The 23,513-nt window shown below is 36.5% G+C and overlaps 3 protein-coding genes across 5 annotated transcripts in view; 2 read left to right on the forward strand and 1 right to left on the reverse strand.

Moving 5' to 3' along the window:
- Positions 1 to 10,426, forward strand: part of LOC117116346 (N-acetylgalactosaminyltransferase 7-like) — a 13,803-nt gene extending 3,377 nt beyond the window's left edge. For both annotated transcript variants that reach the window (XM_033260363.1, XM_033260361.1), the window contains exons 3-11: positions 157 to 434; positions 2,436 to 2,602; positions 3,691 to 3,904; positions 4,032 to 4,205; positions 5,068 to 5,185; positions 6,116 to 6,235; positions 7,042 to 7,260; positions 7,828 to 8,070; positions 8,294 to 10,426. In XM_033260363.1, coding sequence (XP_033116254.1) covers positions 157 to 434; positions 2,436 to 2,602; positions 3,691 to 3,904; positions 4,032 to 4,205; positions 5,068 to 5,185; positions 6,116 to 6,235; positions 7,042 to 7,260; positions 7,828 to 8,070; positions 8,294 to 8,428 — 1,668 coding nt within the window. In that variant the 3' untranslated portion in view covers positions 8,429 to 10,426. The remainder of the gene's footprint in view (positions 1 to 156; positions 435 to 2,435; positions 2,603 to 3,690; positions 3,905 to 4,031; positions 4,206 to 5,067; positions 5,186 to 6,115; positions 6,236 to 7,041; positions 7,261 to 7,827; positions 8,071 to 8,293) is intronic.
- A 167-nt stretch (positions 10,427 to 10,593) lies between these two features.
- Positions 10,594 to 21,066, forward strand: LOC117116348 (N-acetylgalactosaminyltransferase 7-like). 2 transcript variants are annotated; one of them, XM_033260364.1, is made up of 12 exons: positions 10,594 to 11,001; positions 12,875 to 13,177; positions 14,180 to 14,457; positions 14,833 to 14,999; positions 15,298 to 15,505; positions 16,308 to 16,484; positions 16,670 to 16,787; positions 17,169 to 17,291; positions 18,508 to 18,732; positions 19,369 to 19,473; positions 19,706 to 19,834; positions 20,296 to 21,066. In XM_033260364.1, exons 2-12 carry the CDS (start codon positions 13,058 to 13,060, stop codon positions 20,440 to 20,442), a joined length of 1,797 nt encoding a protein of 598 aa, XP_033116255.1. In that variant the 5' UTR covers positions 10,594 to 11,001; positions 12,875 to 13,057; the 3' UTR covers positions 20,443 to 21,066. The 2 variants fall into 2 exon arrangements, with proteins under 2 accessions (XP_033116255.1, XP_033116256.1); XM_033260365.1 differs by lacking the exon at positions 10,594 to 11,001 and adding an exon at positions 11,018 to 12,283.
- On the reverse strand, positions 20,616 to 23,510 carry LOC117116349. The gene is made up of 2 exons (XM_033260366.1): positions 22,982 to 23,510; positions 20,616 to 21,768 (listed from the first exon to the last, which is right to left on the reverse strand). Exons 1-2 carry the CDS (start codon positions 23,051 to 23,053, stop codon positions 21,361 to 21,363), a joined length of 480 nt encoding a protein of 159 aa, XP_033116257.1. The 5' UTR covers positions 23,054 to 23,510; the 3' UTR covers positions 20,616 to 21,360.
- Between the last annotated feature and the right edge of the window lie 3 nt (positions 23,511 to 23,513).

Consider the following 23,513-nt stretch of genomic DNA (forward strand, 5'->3'; position numbering starts at 1 on the left):
GACTTTAAGAATACTGATATATATATATATATATATATATATATATATATATTCTCACACAGACTTTTTTGTACTACTAATTGCTAATTGTCGAGAATATGTGCAATGAAATGCAGATTATTATACTAACACGCCATTCAATGTATTTTTATTCAGTTCAGTGTTCAAGATGAACATCCGCCGCAGTCCCAAACACATTCTGGAGACCAGGCCAAACGCGTCCAACCCCCAATACTGCGAAAAGGTGTCATAGGAAATTACGAGCCTAAAAAACAACCTCTTAGGCACGCGCTGGGTGAGTATGGGGTTCCTGTGGAATTAAACGAGGCCGAAAAGGCGGACTATCAAAAGGCCCTAAAGAACTACGGTTTCAACATGGTGATAAGTGATCGAATATCGCTAGATCGAAATGTGCCGGATATTCGTGACCCCGAGTAAGTATAATACTATTTTCGACGAACTATCCCGAGTGCCTCGGAAAAACATTACCACTAAGCCTCACGACCACCCCTTAAATACTGTTGCATAACGTCCGTCGAAATTGTCAACTTAAGTAAAAACCTTGTTTAGGACGTGCGCCTGTTTCACAACTTCATGTGTTATGGGACGTGCGCGTGTTCCTGGCCCTGTTGTAATTGGTGAGTTGCTCAGTTTAACTTACAAACCGGAAAAGACTATTGCCACAAAATGGTCGTTTTTGGGAACATCGCACGGTATACTACAACGCAGACTATGCATGATAATAACACTGCTTATTCTGCCAATCTACAACCAAAAGCTTTCACGTGACCATTTTTACTTAATATTTTCTATTACACTATGGTACATTTTTAAAATGTTTAATACCCTTGAAATTCGAACAATATTGAATTATGCATCGAAATAACCACTTTGATTGACTGATTGAAATCAAAATGGAATTCAGTTAAATTCTACTGTTTTGTTTTCACACAATACTCATGCTAATGAGTGTAGGCATAATACCATTGGTCTCTGTGCGCTTTAAATGTCCAATAGAACTCGAATAAAAGAACAAAAAAGAGGAAGAAGAAACAAAGAAAAAAAAAAACAAAAACCATCAACAACAATATTAAAAAAAAAACCAGTTAGATGGTGAGAAAAGATGAATGGCCATAAATAAGGAAATGGATTGGAGATTTCAGTAGTTTTAATTATCGATTACTTGACAGTCAATTGGGCCTATTAATTATTATTAGTGAGAGGAATAAAAAAAAAGTAGGACTTTCTTGGGATTTGAAGGCAAAAATCGAAACGGTGATAAGCTAGAACTCCATCCTACAATAGAATAATTAATTGGAGTATTGAGAGGGTCATATTATTCTTGGAAGGTCTTATTTAGTAATTATATTATTAGAAAAAGAATAAAAGGAACATAAAGGTTGATATATTATTATTCTTGATATATTTCAAATAACTTTTCATAGCATTCTTACTGTGTATAGTTATGAGTATGCGCATCAGTGGCATAATTCCAGGCACATGTGTTTATGTTTTTAACTTCTGACCTAAGTGATTTAAAATTTGAATCAGTGTATTATTGTCATAAGTTAGTTTTGTGTGTATAAACAGACAGTAGGCCTACATTATGATGAACAGCGGCAAGTTCGGATAAATGTCAAGGAATTCAGTCGATTATTCATCTATAAATGTTTGTCTGATTCCATAATTAGATTCATCGTAACGCTGTCATGTAAAACGAATATCGCCTGCCAAAAATCAGACGACCAAACTTATCGTTTGCCAAATCAGACGATCAACCCTATAGCTATATTATCATCCGAATGTGTCATCTTTTGAATGCACTGACATCTTGCCCCGCTTACTTGATCAGATTCTCATGTGTATTAATATAATTCCCTTACTGTTGTGAAATTTACGAAATTATATGAAATCTTGAATTAAATATGCGCATGCGCTGTTTTCCTCCTGTACCATGTTACTCATGCTTTATATAGGCCTATATATATATCTATATAATTATATATATATATGTATATATATATATGTTTCTATAGTCAATCATCTTATATCTATATATATATATATATCTATATAATTATATATATATATGTATATATATATATATGTTTCTATAGTCAATCATCTTACGTCCGTATTATATTTATTTATACTCGTATTTATTTATAGGCCCTATCTGTACGTATACATGATAAAGGACGATGCCCGTAAACGTTTGTGTACTCAATAAACTACTTTTGGAAATACAGACACTATATATACTGTCTCTAAGCTATCACAAATCCTTAGGCCTATATTTAAGGCAGGTTCTCTCATTCAATTCAAGAGGGATGAGGCTTCCTAAAAATACTTCACTAAATATAAATACTAATTCATTGTATCGATCATCAATGTAATTTACTATTTTAACTTCCTGATTATCATCTTTTTCCCAGGTGTCGATTTTGGCATTATCCCGAAAATCTTCCAAGAGCCAGTGTCGTAGTTGTTTTCCACAATGAGGGCTGGTCAACGCTCATGCGCACTATACATAGTATTTTTAACGCATCACCGGCTCACCTGCTTCAACAAGTTGTTATGGTGGACGATTTTAGTGAAAAAGGTAGTATCTAGATCTATGTTGATGATGATACTTTATGATGATTATAATCATTATCATTAATTTCATAACTGTCAAATGATGATGACTTTTATAATGCTGTTGATGATACTGGTAATAATCTTTATTGACAATGATCCTGAATCTGGAAGAGGATGATGATCAGTTACAATGATGATTAGACCTAATATCGATAATCGTGCTGATGATGGTGATGATCGCATTGATTATGATGACGATGCTGATAATAACGATATTGTTGATGATACAGTATATAATAATAGATGTTGATGATAATGGTAAATGTTAAAGCATAGTAAAGTTAAGAGTAAAGATATTCCCAAGCCCCGCTACCCACCTCCCAATGCCGTAGCCAGGATTTTCAAACAGTGCGGGACAAATATAAGGGTGGACCCACTTTACGCGTAAATTCAAACAATGTGGACCCATTTTACGAAGAAATATGAAAAATCTGGACCCATTTTCATAAACTTTTACCCATTTTAAGCTAAATATGAGAAATCAGGGCCCATTGTTCATAAAATAAACAAACAAATAAAAAAACATAACTTAAACCGATTTTAAAAATGTGGACTCATAAGAAAAATTGTGTGGGATTGTCCCAACTGTCCCAATAGCTGGCTACGACATCGTCACCTCTCTTAAATCTTGATCACATACCTTCCCATGACATGGAAATTTACTTACTAATAATATCAGGAATTATGTTTGCAACACGTATATAGTACTTTATTCCTAGCACGTGTGACTGAATCACATTCACCGGAGGCAAATCTTAACAGTGATAAGATTTATTCTCCAATGAAAAGTATCAAATATATTAAATTATATTACTAAGCACTCAAAAAATAGAAAAATGTACATAGGCCTACCACGTTTAGAAATGTAATGTTTGAGAATATGTAGGCCTACTGGTGACCTAAAACATTATAGACTGAATCCTCTCAGCACCTCTCTTCTTTGCATTCGAGTCCTCTTCAATACCGAGTAATATTTTCGTATTTCCTCCCAAGCCATAAGCCCACATACATTAATGTCATTTTTATAATCACGAGTTTTTTTTAATGTAGAGCATTTAAAGAGTAAGTTGGAGGAATACATCCAGCTACCCCGATTTTTAGGCAAGATTAAACTGGTGCGCACAAGAGAACGCGAGGGTTTGATAAGGGCACGAATTATTGGCGCCGAAAATTCAGATGCAGAAGTTGTTGTGTTCTTAGATGCGCATTGTGAATGTGGCATAAACTGGCTACCTCCGCTACTTGCAGAAATTGCAGTAAACAGGTAAATATAAACAATTTCTGAAGTTTAATGCGACAGTCCCACGTAATGACGTCTTAATGTTTGGTGAGCCCACCCACTTGTTGTAGGCCTATCTGTGGATAATATCAAGCTCTCTATCCTATTTTAGGACAACTGTCGTCTGCCCAACAGTGGATTCGGTTGAAGCCGATACGTTTCAATATGGACCCCAAGGAGACGGTCTTTGTCGGGGAGCATTCGACTGGGAATTCTGGTACAAACGTATCCCTGTGAAATACAGCAAAGAAATTACACGCAGGCAGTATATGTCCGAGCCGTACTAGTAAGGACAACACATTATTTTATTACCGTACCGTGTGTCTGTATACGGTAAAGTTACAAAGTGGGGATGTGTGGTTAATACAGTCATTCTCCAATTCCAAGAATGATTTTAAAATAATTTATTACCAGTACATATTAATATCTCGAGATATAATTATTAAATTTATAATGAAGATAGTAAATGATTATGATGATTGTAGTGAGAATGGTGATAATGATGATTAGAATAAGCTATGATGCTGATGATGATAATAACGATATTAATGATCATGAGACATTCTAAAATTTCGCAACCTTACAAAAAACTACGACCAATACAATTTTATATCGCTTCGTTTGCTTTATTTGTGGCTACAAAAAAAAATCTGTTCCAAACACTGCTGCTGACAATTTTTCCTATCCGGGTTTTTAAGTAAGACTGAATTTCTGAATTTATATCTTATTTTAACTGAGTTGCATCATGGGCCTGTTATTGATGTATACATTTTGTTAATTTATATGTATTTTTACGAATTCCATACGGTCGTTGAATCTCATAAAACAAGATCGGGGATAGGAATAAGGATCAGCGAAATCGTCCTTATCCTTCATCCATCATAACAGTTTTCCACCATATCTGTGATTAATGTTTGTACTGTAATGTTTGCCTTATGTTAATATTTTAGCAAGTATACATAGGAATACTAAACACCAACTTTTGATTGACAATTATTGATTGTATCTCATTATAATTCGCATAAATAGCGAATGACTGTTAAATCTATTTATAACGGAATGTTTGGTACAACAACAGTCATTTGGATAATACTGTGCCTGTAACTGTTTATGTAGAATATATAAGAATTGATAAATTCTATTTAAAGTTCCCCAGTAATGGCTGGAGGTCTGTTCGCAATAGATCGATCGTATTTCTTTCAAATTGGTGGCTACGACCCAGGAATGGAAATCTGGGGTGGTGAAAACTTTGAAATCTCATTTAAGGTAATTCAACAAATATTTAATTATAACAAACAATCGTTGTGTGTTGACGTTATCACCATTACGCCATCATCATGGTGTTTGAACTTTTATATAATTACAGAAAGTATAAAGTAAAAAACAGCAGCACTTTTGAGACTAACAATATATAATTTTAGTTAGTTAGTCTCAAAAGTGCTGCTGTTTTTTACTTTATACTTTCTATACTGTACAGACTAACGCGGCTATACTTTTTATTCATCATATATAATTACAATGTATGTATTTTTATGTTTCACTTATAAAGTGGTGACGCCTCCACTGTTTTATCCGAACTTTTCTCTAAAAACAATGTGCTTCATAATTATTCTACTAGGCAAAGAAGCCGTTATCATCTTCTTTTACTGACTTACCTTAAAGCAAAAAACTATTTTTTACCATGGCCCTGAACTCTGGAACGTATTACCGAATTGTATTACCAATTTAAAGTCTATGTACGACTGTAAATTACTTCTTGAAATTTTCACCTAGTCTTTTTTCGTCCATACCTGATTGATCCACTTCTGTATAATTGTGAATTATTATATATTAATTATTTTCTTACATTTTTCATCTGTTTAACAGCGGAGCCAACTATTTCAACACTTTTTTCTGTCTTCGTCACTAATTCTTTATGGTATTTAGGCCGAGATTTCATTATGTTACATTCTGTTATTGCTTAGTAATGGTATTTTTGCTAACCGAACTTATTCCATCTGTATACCATGTATTGAACAAGTGAAAATAAATTGAATTGAAAAAAAAAGTTGAATCCCGTGCGCTACACACAACCAATACTTGGTATTAAAAACATTTTTAAAAAAATGTATCTACAAAGCATAATGCTTTTATGTATCTCATTATGTAAATGTTTATAACTATATTTTGTTTACACATCTGTGCTTGCCTTTTTAGATATGGATGTGTGGTGGCAAATTATTATTTTTACCGTGTTCCCGCGTGGGTCACATTTACCGTAAAGGTGTCCCATATAAATACAAAGATCTCGGCACAGGTGTGTCGGTAGTACATCATGTGAGTATAATTTTTTATCACGTGACATTTATTTGCAGTTCATCTCACATCTTTCAGCTGAGGTAGTCTAGCTTAAGTGACCTAATTATGTCGTAAGGCCTATACCGCCGATATACAGTATGACCTTCTGCAGACATGAGACGTATATTTCTTTTTCTTGCCCTGTTACATTAACAGTTTTTTGGCGATTAATAATGAACAATTAAAAATATGAATGCAATGACTTTTTAATAGATTTGTAATCGGAGGTTAGGTATATCTATAATAGTAAACCTAATAATAGTAATAATAATAGTAATAATAATAATAATAATAATAATAATAATAATAATAATTATAATAATAATAATAATAATAATAATAATAATAATAATAATAATAATAATAAAGATTTATAAAGCGCACATCTCCAACAAAGGTGCTCAACCTATAATCATTAGACCTGTTATTATAAATTATTATTAGGTTTTTTTTATTATACGTCGGCCTATAAATTATCCATTATTAGATACATAGAAAACACAATACCAATATTGTTATATTATCAATAATAAAAAAGTAGGCCCTATGTTCATAAATATTTTATCATCATTATTAGGCCCTTATTAGTAGTGGTAGTATTTTGTCTATTAATTATTTTTATTATTATTAATACAATTTTATACCTATTATTATATTTTTTTTTATTAATATAATATAACAATATTTATGGTAATGTGTTTTCTGTGCATTTACTAAGATTCTTCTATGAACATGTAGTGTTTAAAACGAATGCTCTAATCTGATAACACGTTTACTAATTTCAGAATTATATACGGGTTGCTGAAGTGTGGTTGGATGAATATAAAGAATATTTTTACTCAATTAAGCCAGATTTACGAGGCAAACCGCATGGCGACATTAGCGCTCAGGTGAAATATCGCCGCGATAATTGCCCCTATAGTTTCAAGTGGTTTATGGAAGAAATAGCCTACGATTTGATAGAACATTATCCTCCGCCACCCCTGAACATAGCTTGGGGTGAGGTACGTACTGAATATTTTTATATTATATGCAGTGGCGCATCCGAAAGCCTGATTCACACTCTAGCGTTTTATATGCGTTGACATAAACGCAACCAACACTATGCCCACTGTCTGCGTTTCTTTTAATGCTTCTAAAGCCAGGCACTCAGTGCGCCCGACGGTCGTCGGCCGACGCGATTCTATAAAGAACGCAACGCTACGACGCGCGCGCAACGGATCGTTTTTAATGACGGTCCGTTCAGACTGCACCGACAATCGGCAGACGGCGTCGCGTCATCTAGAGCTCACAGTGTGCGGAGTTGGATTTTGGACCGGCTGAATTCTCTGTGTATTAAGTCTGGGAGCGTGGGGGAACCCGAAAAAGACTCGCTCCAGAAAGACGCCCCCATCTCATTTGCTACCGGCTTTGTTGATCCGCGGGAGTATGGCATGGGAAGGCATTAACTGAAACTTATTTATTTTTATTCAGTTCAGTATACCTACAGTTAACAAATTCTAACAAAACAATAGACAAGAAACAGAATAGCCCTACGTCTTTGTATTTATAAATGTTTATATTCTTTGCAGGTACGAGCGGTAATTTCAGATACATGCATGGATACAATGAGTCGGCATGATGATGGCGGTATAATGGGGATAGGTAGATGTCATGGAATGGGCGGCAATCAACTGTTTAGAATGGACGAAGCAGGAAGATTACTTTTCAATGACGTTTGTTTATATTTTGATCAAGAGAGACATATACGAACTCAAAAATGCAATCGCAAAGGCTTAAATGAAAAAAGCGTCAAAATATGGAAATACGATTCAGTAAGGATATTTATAATTTTGTTGAGGAATGGTATTTTTAATTAGGCTAAGTCCCACTATCACTTATAATGGTGTTTATAAGTCAGTCGTATGTTCAAACATTAAGGCATCAGAGTGAATTTACTAACGGTATTGCCAATTACGATTTCAAATGTATTTGGTATATAATATAACCAAACATGAACGTCTGAACGATTATTTTCTCTCCATTTTGTATTTCTAGGCGAGTCAGAGGATTTTTGCGCCAAAAAGTGACATGTGTCTGGATCATAACAACCAGCAGTACTCTATATTTGTTTCACCATGTGATAACAAAAGTAAATCTCAAGCCTTTCAAATATCGCCTACGAGGTCTTGACGACGTGTGATTGTACTGGAGTTTTGCACCCGAGAGAGATTTATATTTTAAAATGTGCCAAAAGGGGGCGGTTTTGAACATTTAATTTATCGTTTTTTTAAAGTTCGCAGACGAGACATGAAGATGTAAGCCCATACTACGAAAGAATGCAGACGTATTTTTGCAGATAAATTAGGCTTCTTAATGTCGCTTTGCATAGAATCGCTCAACCTATCGGCGACAGTCGCTGATAGTTGTCGGGAAGATTGAACATGGTTTGACTTTGCCGATTGCGTTGCAAACGTATCGGGGTGCATTCCCGATTGCGTCAGGCCAGCTAGCAGTGCACCCTGATTCGTCTGCAAAGCAATCGACAAAGTTGAACCAGCTTCAACCTTCCCGCCATCTGTCGGCGACTGTCGCCGAGGGTGAGTGATTCTATGGAAACCGAGCTTCACTTTTTTTTCAAGCCAAGCAAACAACCAAAAATTTTCTATACGATGCTAGTGTAATGCTCCGTCCACACTGTCACATTTGATGTGACAAATTTGTGTGATTTGCCCATATATGGGCATAATGATATAGGCCCTACCCCGGGCCAGCATTTGACATTTTCGTTTGTTTGGGTGTTTGCATTTTGCTTGTATGTTGTTGTTTTTTCCGGAGTAAATTGAGTTGGACTGAATATTACACCCAAATATGGACACATTTATTTGTCGCATAAAATGTGATAGTGTGGGCAAGACTTAAAGAGAGTGGAAATAAGCCTATTTGGAATTTATCGACGCAATACCGTCCTGGAACTGCCACCAGCCAAAGAAGTTGCTTGCTAACTTCACGCATGAGACCAATAGAAGTTCTAAGCATGACATTCTTAATTAAAATGGAGCCCTGGTAATCAAGTAGCTCCCTCGGTGTTGATTTGGAGAACCTCCCGATAGTAATTAAGTTTACTTTAGGTTATCCTCAGGCTGTGTCTTTGTTTATTGTATTTTATATTGCCTGAAAATAATAAATGAAATGAGATACAACAGAACAATATTGGGACATGTTCACTATTCTACGCGAGTGACCTTACTGATAGGCCTATTGATAAAACTTTTTCAGTAATTCTGAGCTGTCTAACTTTGGTCCTCTTCCGTTGAGGCGGATCCAGAGAGTGTCGGCGATGTTCGGACACTTGTGTAAATCAAATACAATTAAACCATTTTATAGACAAATCTGTATTGCATCTTCATACCATGGAGTCCTGGTTTACACATGGAGGAAAGAAACACCAAGCGTTGTCGGGTCGGTATGATTGACCTATCGGCATGTTTAGGTACCTCGTATCTAAGGGTGCCACTGAGGAAAACCTTGAATAAAACTATATGCGGGGCTACGTATACATAAGATAATTGCTGCAGAATTAAATGTATTTAAATTTAAATGTTTTATATTTAACTAAACACCGTGGGCCTAATCAGATAGAAATAAGTTACTTGCCGACTTTAATTTATTAAGGCCGCACAACCTGTTGCGTTTTAAAAGGATATTTAACTCATAATTTAAGATGCACATTTTGACCTAACTGTAATGTAACCGATACTTTAGGTAGAATAGGGTGTAATGTGGCGATGATGATAACGATATTATGTTGGATAAGTGATTTATCACACTAGGAATAATAAACATGAAAATAATATCAATGTAGGCCTATATTATAACTTGTTACAGGCCTAATTATTATCAAATTAATTATTAATATTATTACTATTATTATTATTTTATTGTAATTGTCATAATCATTATCCTTATCAAAAACAACTTCTTCACATAGGCCTAATATTAATAACAGTTTTCTCTTAATAATTTCTATTGCAATTATAAGTTTGTTAATATATTATCATAATTTTCATCTTTAAGTTTTTATTAGGAGGGGGTTGGGCTGATGGATTTATTGTTTGTAGGCCTATTTGGTTAACATACAAAACAAGGTAAAATGAAGTTCCATTCCAATAAAAATTGACTATATCTGTGTGGTTGGCCTTTCATTTTGTGTTCATTCCTGTCCGGCGTTTTTTTTCATCAAAAAACTGCACTCCTAAAGACTCCAAAAGAAAAAAAGATGATAGGCCTATGTTGATAATAATAGAGCATTGCGTTTCAGACTTATCAAGCTTCGTTTGGAAGTTGAACGTAAATATCCGCTTCGCATGCAGAATCAACAGGCGCGGTGCTGCGTCAGTCAACCACAAAATGGATGTTTCCATTCTCAATCTTTGCTCTAATAACGTTGATTATATAATAATCTATATGTTTAAGCTCATGAGTAGTGAAAGACAAAAATATTGCAGTGATTCCAATGGTACGTGCATGGCGTAATTAATATGCCCATTATATCGTGTTTAACACGCTTAGCGTCCGTCGATACAAAGACGTGTATTATACTTGGACGTCACACGCGAGTCGTTTTTTAAAGTTAGTTGCTACCATAGTAGTGTTTTCCTTGTGCTCAAATAAGGGAAGCGTGCAGACGAAAGACAAGACAGAGTACTGCCGAGTGAATCATCTTCAGGCCTACGTCATCGCTATTAACATTCTACAAATCTCAGGTAGGATAACAAGTATATCATTTTCATCATCTTTCTTCTTTTTCTGATATGCGACGCGTTTATGAGCCTAACAAATCTGCTTTCTTTTTTTGTAGTGAATATTATCTAGTCGACTTAAACTGTCTTACTGTATTCTTGCTGCTGTATTTAGTTGTTAGGTGACGCATAATATTTTGGCGTGACGCATTTTTGCAGTGAGTTATAGACCTATTTTATAAGTTCTGGATTGTGTTTACTGTTTTCTGGTGACATATCTTGATTTGCGCTTGCAATAAAACTATAATAGAAATATATGGTGTAGCCAATGGTCCTACAATATTGTATTCGGTTGTTCTGTGGTGACGCATCTTTGGTAACTTGTCTTATCCAATATGGCATTACCTTACCTTTTTTTTCCCTTCTTTTTTTTTTGTTGCAGTGAAACAATATGCCTGCACTGTAAACATGTATACTTGCGGTTGTCAGGAGCAACAGGCATAATAATAGTAACTTGACTTGCGTCACCCGCTATAATGTGTTGCCATACGTAAAATTCCGACAGAGAATCGTCTTAAGTAAGACCTAGGTCTAGTTGAAGCCGTAGCCTCCTCATACCTCGATTTTGTTTTGCCATCTTGTATAGGCCTAGAGCCCAGCACCTGTGCTCACTCAGGGGAACCGTATATCATTTGTATAATAAATCCACTGTTAGATTATATTCAGCGATAAATTGTCTATATGGAAATATAACAGTCAAATACATTACCCATAGATTACCCGGTTGTCCCTTAAAAAATATTGTTGTCATCATTAGCGTTTTGCCAAGAAAATGAATCGCAAAGTGTATTCAAAGCATACAATATTCAGGCCTTATGAAAATTGAAGTAATTGAACTTGCGACACCTGTCTTAAAGTAGGCCTACACTTGTGGTTGGGCAGATGTGGATAATACCCAGCAGTTAAGCGCAACAAAGGGCAAACGGTTCATTACACCTTTATTAAATAACCGTACCATTATTTTCTATAGGTTCTTGAGCTATGTGCTCTGTTCATGTCATTTGTTTTTACAAGCTTTCAGTTCAATTGATTTTGGTTTAAAGGTGGTAATAGGCGATTATACAATACAAAAGCGAAGTGTGAAAAGTGTTGCCTTTTGTTACCGTACACGGTTGACAGTCGACCGATTGCAGTCTTGACGGGCTCCATGTCGCACAAAGTCCAACTTCATGATTATTATATGGTCTATCTACCCCTGAAACCTAAAACTAAGTAAAGACGGTTATTTAGTTATGGACTGCGCGTCGTAAGTTATTCAAGTTAACTAATATTTGTCGATTAAAATTATTGACGAAATACCAGCTTCTGGTATTTACTTTGGGCTCACTTTAATTCCAATCGAACCCATCCATACGCATGGATATGTGAGAAGAACGTTCACCACTTCTGTATTTTTAGTTGTACAATATTGAAGTATGTAGCTCAAACGTGAAATTCGTGTTGTCTGTTGGATTACGTCACATAGGGTGTGCTATGGTCAGTCGCGTTACAACTGAGAACACTCTCTGCCAATGGCAAGCTGAAGAACTCAGGATTGTAACTTCTTCATGTGTAGTAGTAGGGTCGTGAATGCTGACTAACCAAAATCACAACGTGAAAACGGGACTGTCACTTTAACTTCGTGTATACTATTTCATCCCAGTCAATATTCCTGCATTTTATTTGGATCGTCTGCCCAGAAAGCGCGTGCTGTCACGTCAAGACAGAACATACGGTTGCACTGAACCGTTGTTAAACCAATGTTTTAGCATTGTAGCAATAATGTACAGTGTTGTTTATTTCGGGTAAAATCAGCATTATCACTGTAGCTTATTATTATCTTTTCAATCTACTCAAGCTTGGACATCAACCACTCATCACCATGTATCACTAGGGCCTCGTTTACTCTAGTGTCCACATCATCCGTACAATGAATGCGGATTATAGATCAACTCTCACTCGAATGATAATTGCTTTTTGATGACTACTGTATTTGTTCGAGACACTTGTGACGATCTGACGGAAACAACGACGAAGAATTATGAGGTGTCGCTTTCTCCGACGCGGCCGTGCGATGTTCTTCGTTTGCGTCTTCGTAGTTATGACCATAGTCAATCTGTCTATGTTTCCGAGACACGTCCGTCGCCATTATAAGCAACAGGTAAGTAGCACATTAATATAATTAAATACACACCTGCTGTAGATCTACGGGTATACACCTGTTCGAGTTTTACAGACTTAAACTTGATTCTAAGCTAAGCCTAATACCCAGTTGTGTAGATATCACCCAAATTATTCTCTTCATATCGTTGCATTAAATCTATATAGAGTGTCAAGTCATGGCCAAGGTCGAAACAGTGAGGTATCCTCCATGCTCGTGATGGAGGCGAAGATTTTACATTATACCGTAATAGTTTGAATAGATATGTCTAACAGCCTATAAGAGATCTCGTTTGTTTGGCTAATCGGACCTAATATATATTTGCATGAATATATATACTGTACTGGACTAAACTGCTGGTCGTCCATGGTAAATGGACAGTTGACATTTAGTTCAGTGACGTCACGGACTTTGTGGGGCCTTGACGGTTACTGTTATTGGAGGCCCTCTTAAGCGAGCGAAGCGGGCGTTACGTTTGCGAGCGGAGCGAACTAACAGACGATGAGGGCCAGGGGGCCGCGTTGCGCTTCGGTCGGGGTCCAGGGGGCGAAGGCCCTGGCTCAGAGCTAATGGCATTTATGAAATGTTAACTGCGTTGTAAAGTGACTGGATGGGGACACCACGCTTGTGTCACGCGCGATAGCAGTCACATGTGGCGGCTCGCAAGACAAACCGCAACATAAACAAAAAAAACTGCAGTGATCGTTTATGAGCCCTGAGATAATGCGGTTTCTGTATGATGATGCCAGGCCAGTATATTTTCAATGTTTAAAACTGTCGGGGCCCCATTGTATTAAACTATGATATTATAGTTTATATTATATTTTTTTAAACTAGAATGTGCCTGGGGGCCCTGGCGCTCCGCCCCCCCCCCCCCCCCCCCCCACCACCTTTCCCGTCAGCGCCTGAGCGTGGTCGGTGCCACTGATTTAGTTTCAAACTTCCCCAATATTGATAATATACAATTGAAGTCAACTTAAAATAATTTATTTTTACTACAAGGACTACAATACGTATATTGGAATGGCAACAGGATTTCTACGTTGGATGAGTGGTACCGAACATCACGTATTCGGAGCAGTTATTCGACCGATTTGGGGAAATTATGAGCCTCGTGCATACGGACTTACTTCAGGACATGGTGAAAATGGACGCGCTGTCAAAATTGAACCATGGGAAAAGGATGCAGTTGAGAGGAGTATAATAACGTATAGCTTTAACCAATACAGTAGTGACAAAATTGGGCTTGATAGAACGATACCGGATTTACGAAAAGAAGAGTAATCATATTTTTCATCATTAGGCCTGGTGAACGTCATCACTGCCACCACCATCATCATCATCGGTCGTCGTCAAGATCATTTTCATCAGAATCATAATAAATATGATAATGATAATCATCATCACCACCACCACCACAACCATTATCCTCAACATCATTATTATAGAATTAATTATCATTATGGTCATTATTTTTATTGCTATTGACATTGTTAATGTTCTTATCTTATCTTATCTTATCATCATCATCATCATCATCATCATCATCATCATCATCATCATCATCATCATCATCTTTCTACTGTAATTATAGTTACCTAAATCTTTTAGTTAATTATTATCAATATTAATTATTTTCTTTTTCAATTTAATAGGTGTAAACACTGGCACTATCCCCATCAACTTCCAAATGCGAGTGTTATAATATCGTTCCACAATGAAGGTTGGTCTACCCTGCTGCGGACGATCCGTAGCGTAATTAATCGTACGCCCTCAATATTAATCCAAGAGATAATACTTGTCGACGATGCGAGTACAATGGGTAAGAATAGGCTTAAAACACTTGATATCGCAACGTTATTTACAGTAGGCCTATAATGACTAGACTTGACAAACTCTGCTCTAGTATTCCATTACAAGTGTTTGCTTAATGATGATATCGATCCTATCTAAGTAAATTATCGTGGTTCCCAGGCCACTACAAGCTATTAATTCAAAGTTGGATGCCATTTTTATTGTCACTGAAGTTTTCAGGCTTTTCTATACCTAATAGATGATAAAAAAAAAAGAAACTTAGATGGTTTTCGATATAAATATTTATTTCTTTTATTACCTTGCAGTACATTTACAGTTATCCACAGAAGTTATCAAACCTGAATATCGCCACTTGGTCAAACTATTCAGAAACGACAAACGCAAGGGCGTTATTGCGTCCAGGGTTTTAGGAGCCCGAAAGGCAAGAGGGCAGACGATAGTGTTTTTAGATTCCCATTGTGAAGTTGGTCTAAATTGGCTACCACCTCTTCTGACTGTCGTAAAGGCAAATAGGTTCGTATTAAATCAGATCTTTTTGTAAATCTCAGAGGCGGACCCAGACATGTCCGAAAGGGGGACCGAATGTGGGAGCCGATCGGGAAAACACTACCCTAGGGGGTTCGGAGGCACGTCCTCGTGAAATTTTTCTTTTCATTTTGCCCAAAACCTCTGAGGCGTTTTGGGAGATTAATTATTTCTTTTTCGTTCTTTCTTTTTTTTTTAACTTTTCGAAAGGGGACCGCGGCCGGCCCGGTACCCTCCAAATTTTCCCCTGATCTTTTTTGAGAGTTGTGTGACCGTATAGTGGGTGGAAAGGGGTACCCATTATGGTTTGATGGATTTAAAATTCCGTGGCATGATATTATACCGGATATCAGTTAATTAGTGGGAATTAAATCCATGTTCTAATGATTGAATAACATTTCGCATGTTCAACCAAAACATGGTGGTTTCCTGATTGAATTGACGACAGAGAAACTTCAGCTTCGTGTTATGGTGATTATTTGCAATCAGTGTCCTAATTTTAAATTCTGTGAGAAAGAAAACAAATTTGCTCATAAGCTCCAATAATGGAGAATGGTCCTTTCCACTAAGCCCCGCCCCTTTTATGTTGTTGCTAAGGTACCTCACACACGTGCGGTTGTGGGACAACGTGTGTTTGTAGCGCGCGTAATCTCTGGCCCTGTTCTGATTGGTCAGTTGTTAAGTTTGATTGACACTCCGGGAAATTCCATTAATTTATAGAGGATCTCCTAAAATGTATGGACCAATTTTTATCCAATGACGTTTTGTTGGATTCTTTTACTTTTTAAAGGACGACAGTCGCTGTGCCAATTCTCGATATAATAGACAGCATAAACCTCATGATGTACCCACAATCCCAAGGGGCTTTGGCAAGAGGTATGTTTGATTGGAGTTTGGACTACAAACGTGTCGGCGGGCTACCGGAAAACGAAGCAAAAGTTCGACGTTATGAAACAGAGCCATACAGGTACACCCTTACTTCGTTGTTTAGAAATTTTGGGCACATTGGCCAGATAGATAGGCCAACATCCTTGAGTCAGCATCCCCTGTGATTACTTTTATTACGTTGCTTTTTTATTTAAAATCGTAAACAATTGAACGAAGATGATGAATCATACATATCTTTTATCATCCAATTTGTCGAATTCATAGATCACCCGTACTCGCCGGTGGCGTGCTTGCTATAGACAAGGAGTATTTCTTTGCCATTGGTGCTTTCGATCCAGGTCTTGAAATGTGGGGTGGTGAGAATTACGAGCTATCGTTTAAGGTAAAGAACAGACATTAGAGAAATAAAAATGTTGGTACCCCTCTGCTTTTTTTTCAGCTGGATTTTTCAACAATTAATCAATCAATCAGTAACATTTTATTTATCTTATTTTTTCGATGTAAAAATGAAATGCAAAATTAAACCATGTGACGTTCCATACTTATGTAAATGTTGACTAGAGTTTGTTGAATGAAAAATAAAAAGTTGTGCCTTTTAACTTCCATCTAATAAGTCTCCTAACTCAGTTTCAACGAAATTATCCAAATGATTGTTTCCAAAGTTAGTCCCTGATGTAGAAATTGAATTTATCAATTTACTTAGATAGGAATCTATCGATCCCAATGACGTTTGAGTAGAAATTAATAATACATTGATTTTCAGGTTTGGATGTGCGGTGGTTCGTTAGTATGGGTGCCATGTTCGAGGGTTGGACACATGTATCGTGTCAATGGACGCCCGCCGTACAGCTTTCCAAAGGGTACACTCCAGTCATATCGAGACAAGGTAGGCCAAAAGTTTCTGATATCACGACACTCAGCCAATGGCGTCGTTAGACCAATTAACAACTGACCAATCAGAACATGGAACTGGAATACGCGCATGTCCTATTTTAGTTAAGCTTTTATCATTTTTGCACCAAGAGATACTCCTTTATTAGATTTCAATGTGTTCTCCGCACATTTTTTCTTTGTTTTATTAAGTAAATATTTAGAATGTTCTCTTTCGTTTGTTCAAATCAAATATCAAATATTTTTTATTTGCAATTTCGTAAACAAAACTGAAGAGTAACGACAAATTTTCAAAAATCAACAAAAAGATTGAAAAGTAACGGAAATCACAAAACAAAAAGGTAAAAGCATTAAAACATGATTAAAATTACAACCAAAGAAAAAAAAACCCAAATTATCTACAGTAAGAAAAACAATTATGTACAATTTATTATATTATAAAAAATGTCACTGAGATTAAAAAGGGCAAAAATTCATTGATAAATACGGATTCAACAAAATGTTTTAAATCATTCATTCATTCATTCAGTAATGTTTTTGCTGGCTGCCACTCGAAAGCCAAACTAAAGAGGGGGCTTCAGTTCGAGATGTTTCTCAAGAGAAATAAAAGTCTATTGTCTATATTGTCCTGTTAATATACATGTTTACGTATGTGTACGCTGTCATTTTGTGAAACTAATATCATCTAAAGGGCGTGGCTTAGCGAAAAATTCCCTTCTCACGTCTACACAGATCACATCGGTCTGTGTTTTTTGTATGAAATCCCGTAAAACCTCGAATTGAAGCCCTGGACTTTTTTTCGAGATGGGCTTCTTTTGAATGCTTCTTTGCAATATGAAGCTGTACATTTTTGGAATTACTACTATAAAACAAAAAATAGGGCCACTGTAACATCTGCTTCGTGGTGTGTATTAACCAGCATCAAATCACCTAAACTATTCTATAAACCAAGAGTGTTTTTCATGTATTTTCTTGCTTTAAAATTCATGTACAGTGTATGTACTGTACTATCTCGAAGAAAAGCTCATGTTATCTTGTTAAGAAGCCCATGGGCTTCTTTTCGAGGCTACTAGTGCAAGCTAAAGAGGGGGTTTCAATTCGAGATGGGCTTCTTCTAAAAATTAAGCGCATTGGGATTCTTTTCGAGGTTTTACAGTATGCTTTGAAAACACCGGGTATTTTAATGTACTTTCTGGTTGTATTTTTTATAGAATTACGCAAGAGTCGCAGAAGTGTGGATGGACGGTTACAAACAGTACTTTTATGCAACGAAATCTTATCTTCACAGCTCAACCTTACAATTAGGAGATCTAAGGAAAGAAAAAGAGTTCCGCGCCACGCAAAAATGCAAGAAGTTCCGTTGGTTTATAGAGAATATAGCTAGTGATCTTTTAAAGCATTTTCCTTTACCGCCATTGCCGTTACAAAGTGGAGAGGTGAGCTAAACTAATACTAATCTATCATCTTTGTTTTTCTTCATGGTTGCTTTGTAACAAAATCAGCAGGTCACATCACACACCAGGGGTGACGCAAGGATTTGCCCGACGGGGGCCGAGGTCCCCGACGGGGGGGGGGCGAGGTCCCCGACGAGGGGTCAGATTTCCCCGACGAAAGGAAAGTGGGCGTGGTCGTGCTTCGATTAAACGGTGTCGATAGCGGTCCTGGGGGCTAAGCCCCGAAAATTTTGACAATTTAGGGGTTTCAAAGGCTTATTTAATCGATTTTATAGTCTACTAATATTTTGAAAATACATATAATTTTTTTTTACTCCCCGCCGAATATTGCTTTTTCTCCCAGACGGAGGGACAGCTCTCCCCGACCGGCCCCACTGCTGGCGCCACCCCTGTCACACACTGCGCCGATTGTCGTCGACATGGCAATGCGACGATGCGCTTGATGGTCGTCGACATGGCAATGCGCACGCTCGTATCTTTATAGGCCTATAAAACATTCATAATACCGTACTGTATTCTCCTTTAGTTTTAAGCAAAGTTTCGAAGAAAAAGGGCCTATGTACTGCTATGGAGCTGATATCTTGTTATATAGGCCTGCTTTTTGTCTTTTATTTTCAGATTCGAACGTATAATTCTTTGTGTATGGACACAAGAGGTGTTCAGCCTGGAATCGGTGGTGGGCGAGTGGGCGTGTACAAATGCCACGGGCAAGGAGGCAATCAGGTTCATTATAGCTCTTACATATACTATAAATTTTAAAGCATATACAGGCCAATTTATTCCACTTACAATGTTGATTAATAAAACAAATGATATATTATAACGTAATAGCACTGTTACTATGTAACATCATAAAGGAATACCATTTGTTACCATAACCACCGTAGTGTATTTCTGTATGATTATTTTAAAGCATGAAAATATACAAACTTGTTAGTTTTGTTTTATTTTACAGTTTTTCCACCTTACTACAAAAGGAGATTTACGAGTAAATGATTATTGTTTATGTAAAGCCCAGACATTTATAATTCTATGTTCATGTGATGATGATGATGACGTCATCAGAGATTGGACTATAGATCCGGTAAGTTGTATATTATATGTTTCCATAGAGAACATAATTGGAAGATGCGCGGCCAACGGATCGATTTTAATGACGATCTTCTAAAGCCAAAATTTACACTGGCACGATTACGACACGACGACAAGATACAGATGCGCTAGTGTTGAAGAATACAAACTACGCGATGATTATGTCGTTGTCGTGTCGTAAACGTGTCTAGTGTAAATGTGGCTTTAGACTGCGATCGACAATTCAGCAGACGTCGTCAAGCGATGAGCGAAGTTGGATTCGTCGGTCGCTGGCCGTACGGCATAGTGAGTAGGATATTAAGTGGGGCATACGTATACGAAAAAAATCGATGATAAAAAATGAAAAATTCTGATCAAGCATTACTTTAACATTGGCATGTCAAGTACAGTAGTAGTTTAATTATGTTAGTTACCAGTTTCATATTAATTCTCTATATTTTTCTTTGTTATCAGAGTCGTCACATGATATCACATCAGCACTACAAGTTGTGTTTAACGAGAAAGTTCGATGCTGTTATTCTAGCAAATTGCGTCGACACCAATCGGGACCAAACGTGGACATTTGTTGAACATGCCAAAAAGAAAAGTTTACGCGTTTAACACATTTCCATGAGTGATTTGAACAAAATCGTCAACTGTTAAAGCAAGAGTCAAAGCTCAAGTTGCCGCACAGAAACACCAGAAAATCGTCTGAGCTTTATTTCGCCACGTAGTACTGAAAACAACGCATTTTCGAAATTGTGCAAAAACGCTATAAATAAAAGGCAAAATTCTAAATTGTAATTATTTATTCAGTGGATAAAAATAAATGCAATCGTCATCAGGAGAATTGGAATCGATTTTTACGAGAAAAAATACAGTTTTGCTGGTCAAAAGAGGAGTACGACACCTCCCCTTCTTCGTCTGAATCCGCCATTGTGATCTCATTCATCCCATAGGCCTGATTGATCAACAATGTGTGCTGTCGATGCTAATAATCACCGAACACATTATGACATCTAGTCCCTACCATTTTTATCTGACGATACAGTAATATACAGATGAATGTGATATGACATCGCCATGCCCATATATGGGGGTAAATCACAGATAGGCCTATTTGTCACTTGATAGCATGGGCAGAGTTTAAGATGCACGCTTTTCTTCATAAAACAAATTGAATAGTGTATCGGCGTGTACCACTAAAGTATTTATTTCTATAAAATTACATCCTTGTTAACATTATTTTTTTGGTTCCTATTGTATTCAGTTCCTGTTGTACAACGATACCAAGTCAACATGTTCTGTTCCTGATTCTCTATCATGCGAAGACGAGCCAATAATAGTTAACCAGATACAGTAAACGAAATAATACCACCGCGTGGGGGAATAATTTAAATAGATTGATTAAATACATTAATTAAATAATAATCAAATAAATTCTCATTATACAATTATTACAGGTCTAGTACTGTAATGGTTGCCGAAGATCATTTTTTGAATGATGTCTTGACACTGGCGGTAGAATACCGTATGTATTCAGGTTTGGTCGTCATCAGCACAGTTCAGATATACAGGTACACACGGATAACCACCAAACAACATTGTCCAAGATAAATTAAAGTTCGTTCCGAATTTACTAGGCTCAAAGACACCTTTTTCTAGAACGCACTCCAAGAACAGTTCAGGCAGAAGCATCACTACAATGATCCTACACACGTGTAATAGTAATAATAAAAGAAATAATAAAATGGTTGTGTTTTCTAAAAATGCAAATACGTCGTCCCAGTGTTTACTTGGAGTTTTCAAGTTCATTTCTTGGATGTGTTTGATCTTCCTACGAAGCCGCTCCATCCCTTCCTCGAGCTCAACCCTCTTGTCTTTATACTCAGGCTCGTTGATAACTCTCTGGTAAATTTCCTGCTTCATCTTTTCTTCTCTCCTCAACTGAAATAAAGTATTGTGAATTACTTATAGTTTTAATTCGACCAACGATTCACTGTTTACCATCAGACTAAATTTAACATCAAGAAATTGCGCTAAAATTAGGACTACTGTAATTGTATATGCAAAATAAAAGAATGGTCTATAAGTTATACATATTAAACTAGAGCAGGCGCTCCAGTGTGTATACCTGTACGATAACAACAATACGCAGGCCGGGTATGATGGCCGAAAATGCAGCATACCCTCTAGGAAATAATGGAATCGTCCGTCGTATTCCGACACATATGTTTTCTTGTCTACGAGGGACGATTCCATTATTTTCTTTTATACTTGACGATTTAAAAAAAATCGAATTTCCGTGACATTGAACTTTTCCTTTGATCTTTCCTTTCGAAAATTTAATAGCGTCTTTCTTCGATTTTATTATGTACTTTTCCACTAAATTGTTATGATGATCGATTCATTAGTTTTGCGTAATCTTGCTAACAGAACGACAGACAGACAGACAGACAAACAACACGGCGGACAGAAAAACAAACAGCAGTGAATTTTGTAACAATGAAAACTATAAAATTGAATTATTTACTTAGCCATCGTCTCATTTCCTTTAATAATTGTGATAGTGTATACAAATATAGAACTATTTAAGGCATGGAAAAAATGAATTTTAACAAACACTATAATAATATGAATTCTAAATTGGATTGTATTACAATAATTATAATTTCACCTCATGGAACAGCGTTCTACAGTAGTTATACTGATAGTTAATCGGCCAATAGTTTACAATTTGACAGAGGTGAAAATCGACGTCACGCATTCCCAAGAAAATTGCACCATGACGTCATAATATGTCTACTGTACTTGGTCTACATTACGTTTCAGAAGGTACCTATTCGGAACACGAAGGAATGCAAGGTATGGGACTAGGGTTATATTCCATTGTACCCTGGACTAATAACACCGCACTACATCTAACGAGTATCGTAGTTCAACCATGCACTACTTGTTACACGGAGTAAATTGCTTTTTTAAAGCCTAGGATTTAACCACGAGGAATTAGTTTTAAACTAATACTCTTCACGACCACAGGGGTACTCAACACCGAACTACTGTAATTATCATTCAAGATATGGTACAAGACGTTAGCGGTAAAAAGCCAAGTTCATGAGATAAACCCTGAAACAAATAAAGTATGAAAGTTGTAATTTACCTTTAAAATGTCGTGTACAAATTCCGATGACTCTACGCCGGTTATCGGTGTACTTCTGACCGACCAAGACATCGTAGTTTTTATGTGAAAAATCAGACACTCTCAATCAAGTGCAAGTCCACGTCGGTAGAAAAAATAATGATATTCGATGCCTAAGTGGGAGGTTATTTTATTAGCATATGTCAGCGATGATGAGGTCGATGCGAGAGCGACGGTGGCAACTTCCCGAAACCATTAAGGTAAGGGAGAAGACAGACAAGGTTCCCGGAAACAGACACAAGTAATTGCAGCTTCGAGAAATAGTGGTTCTTCTAATTATTTTCTTGAGGAGGCCCAATTGATTATCAAATAGGCCACAACAAATTTCCGTCTGTATCGACTGCTGCGTGAAGAATTCAATCAAAAACTCACTCTAATTCCACTTGATTTCAAAGGGAAATTTACATTCCACATAGAGTCAAATAATACTAGACAGAAATATTAATAATGATAATAATAATAATAATAATAATAATAATAATAATGGAATAAT

Source organism: Anneissia japonica, unplaced genomic scaffold (genome assembly GCF_011630105.1).
Source record: "Anneissia japonica isolate Jap-2015-1 unplaced genomic scaffold, ASM1163010v1 scaffold288280_len83618_cov193, whole genome shotgun sequence".
In the NCBI taxonomy this organism is placed as follows: Eukaryota; Metazoa; Echinodermata; class Crinoidea; order Comatulida; family Comatulidae; genus Anneissia; species Anneissia japonica.